The 16,559-nt window shown below is 30.7% G+C and overlaps 1 protein-coding gene across 5 annotated transcripts in view; it reads left to right on the forward strand.

Annotated features, from left to right (window-relative positions):
* Positions 1 to 16,559, forward strand: part of LOC145266630 (glutamine--fructose-6-phosphate aminotransferase [isomerizing] 2-like) — a 180,626-nt gene that overhangs the window by 155,127 nt on the left and 8,940 nt on the right. For 2 of the 5 annotated variants that reach the window (XM_080122550.1, XM_080122548.1), the window contains 3 exons: positions 1,926 to 2,054; positions 4,442 to 4,480; positions 15,539 to 15,700. In XM_080122550.1, coding sequence (XP_079978676.1) covers positions 1,926 to 2,054; positions 4,442 to 4,480; positions 15,539 to 15,700 — 330 coding nt within the window. Of the gene's footprint in view, positions 1 to 1,925; positions 2,055 to 4,441; positions 5,563 to 6,523; positions 6,837 to 13,796; positions 13,959 to 15,538; positions 15,701 to 16,559 lie in introns of those variants that run through there. The other 3 variants (XM_080122547.1, XM_080122549.1, XR_013864769.1) reach the window with 2 other exon arrangements.

The raw sequence follows: 16,559 nt of genomic DNA on the forward strand, positions 1-16,559 counted from the left end.
ATTATTGATATTTATACTTATTTTAAGCTTACAGAATTATTCAATGTATAAACGTGAACAATTGGTTTTCCATCTGCCTTTCTTTCCCTCTTTTTCTCTCCACTATATCTATTTTTTCTCCTCTCTTTGTTTGGCTTCTTATCATTCTTTCTTCCTCTTCTCTTTTCTATTTCAATCTTTACTGCTATTCCTTGAGTCTTTATTTCACCTTTTCCTTTTGATAAAATGGCTTTGCTATTTCCTATTTCTATATTGCTTTTTTCATCATACTTTTTTTTTTAAATTGAATTTTACTTCTCCGTGATCCGATAGATTTTTGTGAAAGCATGAATTTACCCTGGACATTTGTAATTCTCTTTCCCGTTCATATGATTTTACCTCCTTATTCAATGGATTTTTACCATATCCTTTTATATTTCTACTGTTCCTGTTTTCATAATCATTATCAAACTTTATAAACTTTCACTAACTAAAACTTTTTTATGCAAATATGATTCAACTCATATTTGTAGTTTCTTTTAATGCATTAACTTGCAAAATTTATTGTATATTTTGCAATCCTCTTTCCTTTGATGAGAAGAATTGCATTTCTTTAAAACTCCGTGGAATAAGGTCTTTTACAGTTTATTTGTACTCCTTGTTGGATAATTAACACTTCTGTATACCTTCTCTACAGGTTTTTAAGTTTTTTGGAAAATTTGAATTAATTTTCAATAAGATTTTTCTATTATATATATATATATATATATATATATATATATATATATATACATATATATATATATATATATACATATATATATATACATATATATATACATATATATATATATATACATATATATATACATATATATATATATACATATATATATATACATATATATATATATATACATATATATATATATACATATATATATACATATATATACATATATATATATATATACATATATATATACATATATATATATACATATATATATATATACATATATATATACATATATATATATACATATATATATATATACATATATATATACATATATATATATATATACATATATATATATACATATATATATATATACATATATATATATACATATATATATACATATATATATATGTATATATATATACATATATATATATACATATATATATATATATACATATATATACATACATATATATATACATACATATATATATATATATATATATATATATATATATATATATATATATATATATATTAGTGTTGGGACAATTAATTGGAATCGGCAATCGAAAAAATCGACAAATTTGGGGGTATTGGAATCGGCATTGGAATCGAAAAGATTGGTGCCTATTTTCTGATGCCAAATCGATTCTTTTAATTGTCTTTTTTTTTATTTGATTTTGTTTAAAGCAAAATACTTCATTGCTGGCAATAATGATAAAATAATAAATATTTATTGATTTTAAAATACTAGTAAAGCTAAAATCGATAGATCATCCTCCACATGTGTAATTTTACATTTACACATTTACGAAAATATCTGCACATTTAACATGTGTTTTTACAGAAATCGGGGAAAATAACAATCTTATAGTTAAATAATTAGAGATTTATAAAGAATCGGAATTGGTAATTGTATCGGAATTGGGAATTAGTGAGGAATCGGTAATTTGTATCGGAATCAGGAAAAATACTGGAATCGTCCCATCACGAATATATATATATATATATATATATATATATATATATATATATTATGTGACAATAATTATATATATATATATATATATATTATGTGACAATAATTATATATATATATATATTGTTATGTGACAATAATTTCTTTAAATCTTTTCCTTTTTTTTCAAATGTTTTTATTTTAATTTTATTTATCTTTGTTTTTTCCTCCCCACAGAAAATCAAGGAATTGACGTACATGCATTCAGAAGGAATCATGGCAGGCGAATTGAAGCACGGACCCCTTGCCCTCGTAGACAAAGCGATGCCTGTAATGATGATAGTGATGAGAGATAAAGTTTATTCCGTAAGTTGAAGCTCTTCATTCTCAGGAGGTGGGGTTTGGAGTCCACAAAAGAAAGGAACAGTTCTACATAGTTTAAATACATTGTTCCCATACAGATAAAAATGCACAAATTATTTACAAGTAATATGTACAGAGTGGAACGATAAAAATTGTCGCCTTAGAAAAGGCAACATGATTCCATTTCCATTTGATAAAAACTAGTTTTCTGTTTTTGTTGGTGCAGTTGTGTACAAATTCCAAATTCTATCATGTCTGAAAGTGACACAATATTCAATGAGCGAGATCGGAGATTTGCCACTGTACGACATGCTTTGTACCGATCCAAGTTATGACAACAGGACCATTGCCAGCATGCTCAAAATGCATCGCTGGATTGTCACAAATAACAGGGATTTTGGGATTGACCTTTACTCCTGACCTGAAATGGAACACGTACATCAAGTCAGTTGCCAAGGTCACTGGAAAAATGGTAGGATCCTTCTACCGCTCAAGAGAATATCTCACTGCTGATGCAATTCTCTATCTATATAAAAGCCAAGTATGTCCAAGGATGGAATACTGCTGCCACATTGTGGCAGGAGCTGCTAAAAACAGTTTATCCTGCCTTGACAGAATACAAAATAGACTTTGTGGCTTAGTGGGGGATGCCCTTTTCTCTTCCCTGCAACCTCTCTCCCACAGGAGAGACATTGCGAGCCTATCTTTGTTTTATCGTTATTACCATGGTAGGTGCTCGTTTGAGCTCCAATCTCTGGTCCCCCTTGCCAATCTTTCACCATAAACACCCGTCGAGTTGAAACCACTGTCAACAATTTTCCCCACTCTTTATCTGTGCCTAAATCAAAACGTAGATTCCATGAACAAAGCTTCTTTCTTAGAACTGCACGCCTGTGGAACTCTCTACCGCTTGTCTGTTTCCTACCTGACTTCAACCTGGATGTCTTCAAGTCCAACATAAACAAATTCCGGATGAACCGCCCCCTCCCCTTAAGTTATGACACTTTATCACATCTCCAATACTAATGAATACTATAACACTATCCCATTGATTACAGTACACAGAATAACCCTTATCCCCTAGTGGCTTCTGGGCCTTGATAAGTGGTGACCTTCATGTAAAGAAAAAAAAATATATATAACCTTTTTTTGATATTTTCATTTTTTAATGTCTTGATTAAACTGTACAAGTACCAAAGTTTTAAAATAAAAATGTTTTTTTCTTTAATGGCACAAATTTATCGTTCCATCCTGTGTTGATAGTTCACCGTAAAAACTTATATTTTCCTTTTCGTGAGTCAAAAACAAAAAAATCCTTTTTCATCTTTTAACATTAATATTTTTATTTTCTTCTTTTATTTTCTTTGTATTAGTTTCTCGTTTATTTTGATTTTGAATTTAATTTGTAGTTCTTAATTTTTGTTTTAATTTAAAAATTAATTTTTATGTAATATCTAATTTTTAATGAATTTAAGTTTTTATGTTTAATTTTAATTTTATTTTTAATGTAAAACTATTAATTTTTAAATTTATTTTTTAATTTAATTCTAAATTTTAATTTATTTTTATTTTTAATAAAATAAAATATAATAAAAATTAATTTTTACATATAATAATATATTTATATAATAAAATATTAAATTAAAAAATTTTAACTTTTAATTTATTTAATTTTAAATTCTCATCTATTTTTAATTTTTTTTCTTTTAATCAATTTTAAGTTTAATTTAATTTCTAATTCAATTTTTTTATCTTTAATTTATTTTTAGCTTTTTTTTAGTTTTTAGATTTTTAATTTTTGTTTTCATTATTTTCTATAACACTAAGAAATGGGGCCTAATATATATATATATATATATATATATATATATATATATATATATATATATATATATATATAATGTCAATATTTCTTATTTTCATACATAGAATTATGAATGAACCATTTTTCATTTTTTTTTTAATTTTTACTTTTTTTATTGTTACTTTTTTTTAAGTTTTATTTTAAAAAAATTGTTTAATTTTTACTTTTTTAAAATTTTTAATTTTTTTTTAATTTTTACTTTTTTAATTTTTATTTTTTAATTTTTACTTTTTTAAAATTTTTACTTTTATTTTTATATAATTTTTTATATTTTTCAATTTTTATTTCCGATATTTTTTCACCTTTATTTTCAGTATTTTTCTATTTTTTTTTTTATATTTTAATTTTCTATATTTTAATTTTTTTTAATTTTAGTTTTTCCATATCTTTACTTTATATATCTTTACTTTTTATATTTATTTTTTCAACATTTAGGCTTTTTTATTTTTAACTTATAATTTAGTCTTCCATTGTGAAATTTTTAATCTTGATGTATTTTTCATTTTGTGTTTCTTTTTCTTCACAGAAATGTATGAATGCGCTTCAACAAGTGAAAGCCCGACATGTGAGTTTTTTTTTTTTTCTAAATTGTTTCATGTTTCATTTACTAAATGATTTTAAATCTAAATCACATGACCACAATTTAAACTACTCATTCAGTGCCTATGTGGTTGAGTCAGCTCCACTCGTGATGGTAGGGTTATCCACAGAATGGATACGTCATTCTGATAGGTTCAATCGGCAGTTGTGTAATCGATTGATACCTGCTCTTGTTGGAGGAGCCACCATGATGCACTGTGAGAAAGCTTCACATACCACTCCCCAGTGACTTAGTTGCACTGTAGAGAACCTACTGTTGATTTTATAAAATAATTTTTGTATATAATGGCTCGAATTAAAGTTTAAAATGCAAATGTCAAGTATCATGATTCAATTGTGTTTTAAACAGAAACATTCATCTTGAATGTGTCTTTGTCTTATCAAAGAACCTACCGTTGATTTTATACACCAGACCCTTCTGCTTGTGCAGTGGTAAAATTTCTCAAATGCACTTGTGATGTTAGGCTGTATAAGGGTGTTAACATTGGTTAAAATCGGACAGTTTCTTCTTTAATTGGATTTTTTTTTTTATCAATTTCTGATAGTAAACCTATCTAAGGAATAGAGATTTTTTTTTTTTTTTTTTCTAAATTTTTTGTTCTTTCAATTAACTGAGCTTTAATTTAAATCACAAGACCTCAATTTAAACAATTTATCTTACGTGTGAAATAGTAGGTTAGACTAGACTCTCAAGTCTTGTCAGGGCAACTAATTCATATGAATCAACAAGGTATGACTTATTTTGAATTCTTGCCAGGGCAACTAATGTAGGCGAAGGATAACGTTTGATAGCTCAATTCTGTAGTTGGCATTGGTTTTAACAGTTCCTCTTTAGAATCTGGTATTCACAGAAGGAGCCGCATGAAGGTTGCCAACATCCATAATTAAAAGTGGTGCAATGGAACAGACTGGATTAAAACTTTGCAGTCCGCCACCGCTATTTCTTATCATGTTTGCAGATTTTATTTTGACCTCTAAATCGATGTGAAAAAAAAGTTTGATAAGGGAGTGAACTCTAGAAAATTTACGTTCTTTATCAACAACATTGCCTCTGAGATGGGTATATATGCTGATGACACTACACTCTATGGCAGACACGACAGGAAGACGAATGAACACATTTCTAAAGAAATGGCAGAAACACTAGAGGAAGACCTCCAATCTGTAGTGGAATGGGGACAAAAGTGGTTGGTCGCGTTCAATGCTGCCAAGACTAAACTAGTTTCATTCAATAATTACAAGAAACCCTCTCTACCACCAATAGCAATGGCCAACGACCCTTTATCTGAGAGTCCATCTTTCAAACTCCTTGGCCTAACGTTCACAGGAAACATGAGTTGGAACAATTACATTGAAGGCATTGCCAGGGCCGCTGCAAGAAAGGTAGGCTCTCTCTACCGTGCTAGAAAACTACTAACACCCGAAAGTATCCTGTACCTCTATAAGGCCACCATTCGCCCATGTATGGAGTATTGCTGCCACATCTGGGCTGGTGCATCTGCTACTAGTCTCTCGCTCCTTGACAAGGTTCAAAAGAGAGTCGCAAATCTGATAGGCCCTGAACTGGCATCTAAGCTTCAGCCTCTGTCCCATCGACGAAATGTTGCATCCCTCTGCCTGTTCTACAAGTATTTTAGTGGTGAATGCTCTGATGAACTGCAATCACTTGTGCCCCCACGACGCGAGCACCCTCGACAAACCCGACAGGCTACTAGATCCCACCCCCACACTGTAGAGGTCCCTAGATGTAAAAGATCTTTTTACTCCAATAGTTTCTTCCCCAGAACCGCAAGACTCTGGAATTCCATCCCAGGTCCCTGCTTCCCCAACAGTACTGACGTGCAGAAGTTCAAGTGTAACGTGAACCGACACCTTGCTGCCCAAATCCCTACATAGTACCCCAGTAGTTGTTGCCCCTGATAGTAGCCCCCTACACCAAAGTGGCAATTTGCCTTGTTTGGGGTTAAAATGTAATAAAAAAAAAAAAAAAAAAAAAAAAAAACAACAGGTAGCAAAATTGCAGCGTTTCACCGTAGAGATCCGGAGATGCCAGAAAGTCTTCTGTCTAATACTAGACTTTGAAATTCCCTCCCTCTTTCCTGCTTCCATGATTGTACTAACATGGAGAAATTGAAATATAATGCTGACATCTTGCTGCTCAACTCCCTACATAGTGCTCCTCAATCCCAAATAGTAACCCTTTACATTCCAAGTGGCAATGTTTCCTGTTTGGTGTGAAAAAGAAGTTGAAAAAAGTTTTGGTAAAAAAAAAAAAAAATTCATTCATTTTTGATCACCAGGAAAAAAAAAAAAAAAAAAAATGCCTTCCAGAGAAGGTAATAAAATGTGCAGCACTTCTAAAAAAGACGCCAGCGAGTTCGAATCCTAACAAGGGAGATAATTATTTTCTGAAAACCTTGAAAATCTTAGGCCAATTTAGAAAAGCTCAATTTTCGCTAATTGTTTTCAAAAATTGTTTTCATTTTTTTTTTTTTTTTTACAAGGTAGTCACAACTTATCAAGGCGCGGAAGCCACTTGGGGATAAGGGTTATTGCGTGTGCAGTAATCAATGGGATAGTATCATAGTAATTGTTAGTATTGGAGATTTGATAAAGTGTCTTATTAAGGGGGCGGTTCATCAGGAATTTGTTTATGTTGGACTTGAAGACATCCAGGTTGTAGCCAGGTGCGAAACAGGCAGACGGAAGAGAGTTCCACTGGCGTGCACTTCTAAGAAAGAAGCTTTGTTCATGGAATCTACGTTTTGATTTTGGCACAGATAAAAAGTGGGGAAAATTTTTGACAGTGGTTTCAGCTAGATAGATGTTTATTGTGAAAGATTGGGGAGGGGGGTCCAGAGATTGGGGCTCAGATGAGCACTTGCCATGGAAGTAACGATAAAACAAAGACAGGCTCGCAACGTCTCTCCTATGGGAGAGAGGTTGCAGGGAAGAGAAAAGGGCATCCCCCACTAAGCCAGGAAGCCTATTTTCTACCCTGTTAAGGCAGGATAGGCTGTTTTTAGCAGCTCCTGCCCAGATGTGGCAGCAGTATTCCATCCTTGGATGTACTTGGCTTTTATATAGATAGAGAATTGCATCAGCAGTGAGATATCTTCTGGAGCAGTAGAAGAATCCTACCATTTTTCCAGCGACTTTGGCAACTGACTTGATGTACGTGTTCCATTTCAGGTCAGAAGTAAAGGTCAATCCCAGAAGCTTATCAAAACATGGAGCCTCCCCTATGAGAGCCATCCATTTCAATTGATGCCAGATGGGGATCAGAGCGTTGATGATGTAAAGATAGGAGCTTGGTTTTGGATGCATTATAAGTAACCAGCTACCTCTTTCCCCACTGTACCACGCACTCAAGATTTTAGGAGAGAGGATCAGAGAGAACTTTGTCATTTACGGCTTTAGATGTGTTACCATAGATGGTCGTGTCATTGGCATAGATGTCAACGAATGATTTTAATCATTATTAATTAATTTTGTCCTTGATCGTTTTTCATAATTTTTGGATATGTTCATTACTGCGACATAACAATTATTTTTACTTGAAATTCAATATTTCGATTTTCGAATTTTGGTCTTGTAACGAAAAAGCACTAAATATATTTTCCTTCATTTCTACTAGTAATTGTCCGTAGTCTGAATTATCATATTTTTTCAAACCTCGGGGCCTGTGGAAATACCACAGCAGACTCTTTCATATGCAATATATTGATGTTGGCATTCTGTGGATGTTCAGCGTAAATGGAGATGCCCTGATGTCATTGTAGCTCTTTTGTTAAAACTGCAAAAGTATTTACCTAAGCAAGCAGAGACGCCCGGCTTAACCCAGTCGTAAAATACACTTAAATATGATATTTTAATTATGTGGATCTAGTATATATCATTATAGAGTCAATTTTCTATTGATTTTTATATATTATAAAGTTGTGATTTTAAAAATCAAAAATATATATCCATATGACTTGGATGCATTAGCTTGAATCAAAACCGAAACCAAAACTTATGAAGAAAAAAGAAATATATATATATATATATATATATATATATATATATATATATATATATATATATATGTTTCACTTAATGCCTTAATTAGCAAATTCTAGCATTGCTACAAATATAATTTGCTGATTTCTTTATGTCCTCTGATGAGAAGAATAATAAGAATAGCATTCTTTGAAACTCCACGGAATAAGGCCTTTAAAATTGTTTTTTGGAGTATTCAGTTGAACAATAAATTTTGATTGTAAAGTTCAACTTACAGTTTTAATTTTCTTTCTCTTATAATAAGCTCTACTCTCTATTGTGTATTGAGCTTTTTTAATTCGGTTGAAGTTTACCATTGTGTATATCAGGTAAACACTACATCCCTTTGTTTTCATTAATTTATCTTATATATATATATATATATATATATATATATATATATATATATATATATATATATATATATATAACTTGAGTTCCTTCAGCTATAATCGAAACCAAAACCAAAACTTATGAAGAATTCTTGGTAAAATTATTTATTACAAGAAATGGAAAGTCATAACAATTACACGACAGTCACTCTGAAGAAAACAAATGTAAGTGTGACACACAAAATAATACAGTAGATGTTATCGTATTAATATGTAAATTATCCACGTAACAAAAAAAAATTTGGACATTCTTTTTGATTTCTTTAAAATGTTTTTCTCTTTTATGCATTTCAACTGAAATTTTAAAATCTTGAATCCGTATTATTTATTTTTCAAGGATCAAGCGGGGGAATAAGGTCCCTGGCAGGCTTCACTTAGAAAAGAACAGATTTTGGGTGACACTGCTTACATGTTAATGCTTTAAAAAATAATTAAATACTAGCAGGATCTGTAAAAATTCCACAGAGGACTCATTCATATGTAATATATTTATGTTGGCATTTTGTGGATGTTCAGCAAAAATGGAGACGCCCTGATATTATTGTAGCTCTTTTGTTAAAACTGCAAAAGTATTTATCTAAGCTAGCAGGGACGACCGGCAAGCCCAGCCCTAAAGTACGCTTAAATATGGTATTTTAATTCTTGCAGATTTCGTATGTATTATTATAGAGTTAATGTTCTATCGATTTTTATATATTATAAAGTTGTGATTTCAAAAATAAAAAACTATATCCATATGATTTGGGTGTATTAGCTTGAATCGAAACCGAAATAAAAACTTATATATATATATATAACTTGAGTTCCTTCAGCCATAATCGAAACCGAAACCAAAACTTATGAAGAATTCTTGGTAAAATTATTTATGACAATAAATGGAAGTACATAACAATTAAATGACTCGGATGTAAGCCTGACACAGAAAATAACACGCTATCGTATTAATATATAGATACCACTGCTAATAATAATGTCAAATTTATAGATTAACGTCTTCAGCTAAAACACCCACAAAAAGGAGATTCAACGTATTAATTGATTTCTATTAAAAACGTGCACAGAAAAAAAAATGGATTCTACATAAAAAATAAAAATAATCAATCTTGATTGCAAAAATCTGCAAAACATTCACAAAAATCCAAACAAGTCAGTTATTTTATATTTGTTCTGCCTTTAAAAACTTTGGTTTTAATAGTTTTATTCAATAATAATTATAATTTTTGTTTTGTTTTGTAAATATATAAATATATTACTTGTAAACAACTATTTGCCGGCGACAATTTTAAATGTGATGTTCATTCAAAACATAATGAAAATATCAATCCATATTTTGGTTCAAATAGTTTGATCAAAAAAATTATTATTATTTATTTATTTGTTTTAAATAAAAAATAGTCATCCAAATTTTGGTTTAAATAGTTTTATTAAAAAAATTATTATTATTTATTTATTTGTTTTTAAATAAAAAATATTAATTCAAATTTTGGTTTAAATAGTTTTATTAAAAAAATTATTATTATTTATTTGTTTTTAAATAAAAATATTCATTCAAATTTTGGTTTAAATAGTTTTATTAAAAAAATTATTATTATTTATTTGTTTTTAAATAAAAATATTCATTCAAATTTTGGTTTAAATAGTTTGATTAAAAACTTATTTATTTATTTATTTGTTTTTAAATAAAAATATTCATCCAAATTTTGGTTTAAATAGTTTGATTAAAAGAAATTATTATTATTTATTTATTTGTTGGTTTTTAAATAAAAATATTCATCCAAATTTTGGTTTAAATAGTTTGATTAAAAGAAATTATTATTATTTATTTATTTGTTTGTTTTTAAATAAAAATATTTATCCAAATTTTGATTTAAATAGTTTGATTAAAAGAAATTATTATTATTTATTTATTTGTTTTTAAATAAAAAATATTAATTCAAATTTTGGTTTAAATAGTTTTATTAAAAAAATTATTATTATTTATTTGTTTTTAAATAAAAATATTCATTCAAATTTTGGTTTAAATAGTTTGATTAAAAACTTATTTATTTATTTATTTGTTTTTAAATAAAAATATTCATCCAAATTTTGGTTTAAATAGTTTGATTAAAAGAAATTATTATTATTTATTTATTTGTTGGTTTTTAAATAAAAATATTCATCCAAATTTTGGTTTAAATAGTTTGATTAAAAGAAATTATTATTATTTATTTATTTGTTTGTTTTTAAATAAAAATATTTATCCAAATTTTGATTTAAATAGTTTGATTAAAAGAAATTATTATTATTTATTTATTTGTTTTTAAATAAAAAATATTAATTCAAATTTTGGTTTAAATAGTTTTATTAAAAAAATTATTATTATTATTTATTCATTTTTATTTATTTATTTGTTTTTAAATAAAAATATCAAATATCCAAAGATTACTTAAAGTTGTGTAAATATATGAAAAAAAAAAAACGCTCGAACATACCCAGGGGAAGATAAAAGTGGTGTCACCCTAAATCTGTTCTTTTTTAAGTAAAGTCAGTCAGGGTCCTTATTCTCTGCTTGGTCCTTTTTCGGTGTTTTTCAACTGACTCTTTGTCTCCTTTTCCTTCTCTCTCTCTCTCTCTCTCTCTCTCTCTCTCTCTCTCTCGTCTCTGCATGTTTTTTGCAAATGTTCTGCATGACATTAATTCTAATTGCATTTTCGTTGTTTTCTTTGTTTTTTTCTTTTTTGGCATGATTGTTAAAAAAGATTTTCTTTTTTGATTGTTAAAAATTTTTTTCTTTTTTGCCATGATTGTTCAAAAAAAAATTTTCTTTTTTAGCATGATAGTTAAATTTTTCTCTTTTGGCATGATTGTTAAAAAAAAATTTCTTTTTCGGTATGATTGTTAAATTTTTTTTTTTCTTTTTTGACATGATTGTTAAAAACTTTTTCTTTTTTGGCATGATTGTTAAAAAAAATTTTCTTTTTTCTCTCACATTATTTTCTACTCAATTTCTTTTTTAGTTTCTAAAAACAAAACTTTATTTGGCAAAATTTTTTTAAAAAGTGAGAGAGGGAAAGATTCTTGGCTTTTATTCACCGATGGAACCTGGTTATGGCTAATTTTGCACAGACTCACACACACACACACACAAAGTGCCTATTATATATAAGTAGAGATACAGGGTGTAATGATAAAATCGTCGTCCTAGAAAAGACGAGATGATTCCATTTCCGTTTGATGAAAAGCAATTTTCTTTTTTGTTTTTTGTAGACCATCTACTAGTTGGCTAGTTGTATACAAATCCCAAGAGCGATAGGAGCCTTCTATCATGTCTAAAAGTGACACAATGTTCAACGAGTGAGATCGGAGATGTGCCGCTGTAAAACTCCTGCTCTCTACCAATCAAAGTTATGACAACAGGACCATTGCCAGCACCTTCAAAATACATCGCTGGATTGCCACAAATAACAAGGACGGTCCCAGGGTGATAAAAACAAAGTTTCCGGCTAAGCTTATGGTCTTTGGTGTGGTTTCATGTGAGGGCCACACATCTTCGAAGTTGGCTTCAAAGTCAACACCAAAGTGTACCTGGATGTGCTGAAGACTTTGATGATCCCCTAGTGTAATCAGGTGGCCGTTAGCAGACCCTGGGTGTGGCAGCAGAACTCAGTGCCGGCCTACAAGTCCAAAAAGACTTGGGCTTGGCTTCAGAAGGAGTGCTACGACTTTGTATCCTTCTCTCACTGCCCCTCCCCCTATTCCTCCGACTTGAACCCACTGGATTACTTCATTTGGTAATACATCGAGAACATCACCAACATGACCTCTCACAACACCAAAGGCATCCATCGAGTATTTGTCAAGCTCCCGCCAGTACTTGTGGAAAAGGCATGCTCTCACTTCCGGACCCATATTGAGACGGTGATTGAGGCTGAAGGCGGCTACATTGAATAGATGTCAGCTTTACTACATAATCACATTACCTGAATTGGTTTTTTTCAATAAAAGTTTTAAAATAAACCTATAGTGTTGTTTTCTTTAGGGCGACAATTTTATCGTTCCACCCTGTACTTAAAAAAGAAACAGGTGACAACTGATTTCTTTTTTTTTTCTGATTTAATTCAATCACAAAAATATTAGCCAAAAATTCTTTGCTTCTACACAACATTTCCGTGCTCGTCCACTGTATTAAATACAAGAAAAATACTTTCGCTCTCTCCTCCGTCTGCGTTGAAAACATTTGAAAAAGAAGCTGCGTTTTTTTTTGTTTTTTTTTAATTCGTCATAGCTTTCTTTTTTAATGTTTTGATTTAATAAAATATCGTCAAATCGAGCGTCCTAAATGATGAGATGTAAAAAATGAACGAGAGTTGTCTCCCTTTGCACAATGACAAATTGTAAAACAGGGCCAAAAAAGTCCATCTAATAACATTCCCATGGTCATAAAGTACATTTGTGTGAAATTTCAAAAAACTAGCCCAGCTATTTTGGAGTCCCTAGGAACGAACTCGCACACACACACACACACACACACACACACACACACACACACACACACACACACACACACACACACACACACAAAGTGCCTTTAATAGAGATATATAAAGTAGAGATATATAAAAAAAGAAACAGGACAACTGATTTTTTTTTCTGATTTAATTCAATTACAAAAATATTAGCCAAAAATACCCTGCTTCCACACACACAACATTTCTGTGCTCGTCTCCCCTGTAAAATCCAAGAAAAATACTCTCTATCTCTCTCTCTCTCTCCTCCGTCTGCGTTTCCATTTCCGTTTTTGCATGTTCTGCTTTTTGTTAGCTTGACTGTGTTGTTTAGTTTTCCGCCTTTCCTCCTCGTGTCTTCTAGGGCGACCTGATTGTTATTTGCGACTCTGGCGATCAGGAAATCCAAGCCCATGTGAATAAATCGATTGCCGTTCCGCACACAATCGACTGCCTCCAGGGCATTCTTAGCATCATTCCGTTGCAACTTCTCTCGCTCCACATTGCTAAAAAGCGCGGATGCGATGTAAGCATGACATTTTCTCCATCTCATAACCTCCTCCTTTTTTTTCTAACCTGCATGGTTTGGATCCACTTAATGGCATGACATTTTTTTTTTCTCTGTCAAGATGAGGGTCAGTAGGTCTCTGGAGTCTGCAATCTGCCTTCACTAATAGTGCATTCGTGAATAAAATGAAATGAAAAGCTAATGCTATTTTAAACTTGAGCGTGATTGTCCAACTGACAAAATGCTATTTCAAACTTGAGCGTGATTGTTCGACCAACAAAATGCTATTTCAAACTTCAGTGTGATTGTCCGACCAACAAAATACTATTTTAAACTTGAGTGTGATTGTCCGACCAACAAAATGCTATTTCAAACTTCAGTGTGATTGTCTGACCAACAAAATACTATTTCAAACTTCAGTGTGATTGTCCGACCAACAAAATGCTATTTCAAACTTGAGCGTGATTGTCCGACCAACAAAATGCTATTTCAAACTTCAGTGTGATTGTCTGACCAACAAAATACTATTTCAAACTTCAGTGTGATTGTCCGACCAACAAAATGCTATTTCAAACTTCAGTGTGATTGTCCGACCAACAAAATACTATTTTAAACTTGAGCGTGATTGTCCTACCAACAAAATGCTATTTTAAACTTGAGTGTGATTGTCCGACCAACAAAATACTATTTTAAACTTGAGCGTGATTGTCCTACCAACAAAATGCTATTTCAAACTTGAGTGTGATTGTCCGACCAACAAAATACTATTTTAAACTTGAGCGTGATTGTCCTACCAACAAAATGCTATTTCAAACTTGAGTGTGATTGTCCGACCAACAAAATACTATTTTAAACTTGAGCGTGATTGTCCTACCAACAAAATGCTATTTCAAACTTGAGTGTGATTGTCCGACCAACAAAATGCTATTTCAAACTTCAGTGTGATTGTCTGACCAACAAAATACTATTTCAAACTTCAGTGTGATTGTCCGACCAACAAAATGTTATTTCAAACTTCAGCGTGATTGTCCGACCAACAAAATGCTATTTCAAACTTCAGTGTGATTGTCTGACCAACAAAATACTATTTCAAACTTGAGCGTGATTGTCCGACCAACAAAATGCTATTTCAAACTTGAGTGTGATTGTCCGACCAACAAAACGCTATTTCAAACTTCAGTGTGATTGTCTGACCAACAAAATACTATTTCAAACTTGAGTGTGATTGTCCTACCAACAAAATGCTATTTCAAACTTCAGCGTGATTGTCCAACCAACAAAATGCTATTTCAAAATTGAGTGTGATTTTACGGCAAACGAAATGTTATTACAAACTTAAGCGTGATTGTCTGACCAACAAAATCCTATTGCATTCCGGACCCTTTTATAGAGATGCTTTAAGATATTAAAAAAAACTAATTAAGTAAGAAAGTATAGATCTTAAATCTGTTATCATTTTTTCTTTACAAAAAAACTGAATGCTGACTCCAGTGACTTCTGTCTCTCCTCATCTTTTTTTTTTAATGCCGATAAATTTTTTTTTTGTTTTACTCCAAGTTTTCATGCGTGTTTGTTGTTGCCGACTGTTGCTGTTGTAGGGCCGTCCGATTGTCATCTGCAACCAGCATGACGAAGAGACTCTGAGGCATGCCTACAAACCGGTGGAGGTGCCGCACACTGTCGATTGCCTGCAAGGTGTTCTCACCGTCATCCCCATGCAGATACTCTCCTACCACATTGCACTGAAAAGAGGATACGATGTAAGACAGACTCGGCAGCCGATGGAACTCCCTCAACAACTTTGGGAGATTTTACTTTTTTTTTTTTACTTTTGTTTGAATTTTGTATTAATTCTTTTTTTTATTTATTGTTTTTATGTTTCATAAATTTACGTTTGAATTTTAGTTTTTTTTATTCTTTGTTTTTATGTTTCATAAATTTACGTTTGAATTTTAGGTTTTTTAAATTTAAGAACCAATAACGAATATTTTTGAATTTGTAAAATTTGAAATGATGACGTTTCTTAAATGTTAATTAAAAAGTTTTAATGTATAATAAACCAAGTAAGGTTTGCACGTAAAAATCCAGAGAATCTTTACTGTGTTTATATAATAGTGTGCAGTAACTAATAGAGCTAGCTGACCTGTGTCCTGGCATTGCCTGGGGAAGGAAATTAGCTCAAGAAATTCAATAGGTCAGTGGGTCATAATGGATGAACTCAAAGACTTTGTTTATTTTCTGCCAACTTCAATTTTTCTGATGCTCTTTTCTTAATTTACCAACTTTTTGATGATAAAATTGTCCACTTTTGAAGAAAAGAAGTTTGGTTTTAAAACATGAACCAAAAAAAACTTTAAGCATAGACATTGCTTAAAAACTTTTATTGATCGAGCAATTACGATGCTTGAACATATTCAGGCATCCGATTCTTTCAAAAGGTGATTTTAAAAAAGATATATTTTGGGAAACAGGGAGCAGGGAATTCCAAAAAGCAAACGATCCAAGAAAAGACGAGTAAAAAAAAATAATTAAAATTAACTCAATCCAATAAGTCAGTGGATCATAATGGATCAACTCAAAGACTTTTTTATTTTCTGCCAAATTTTCTGATAACATCTT

This window comes from Euprymna scolopes, chromosome 41 (assembly GCF_053919585.1).
Source record: "Euprymna scolopes isolate OS-2025 chromosome 41, ASM5391958v1, whole genome shotgun sequence".
Lineage (NCBI taxonomy): Eukaryota > Metazoa > Mollusca > Cephalopoda > Sepiida > Sepiolidae > Euprymna > Euprymna scolopes.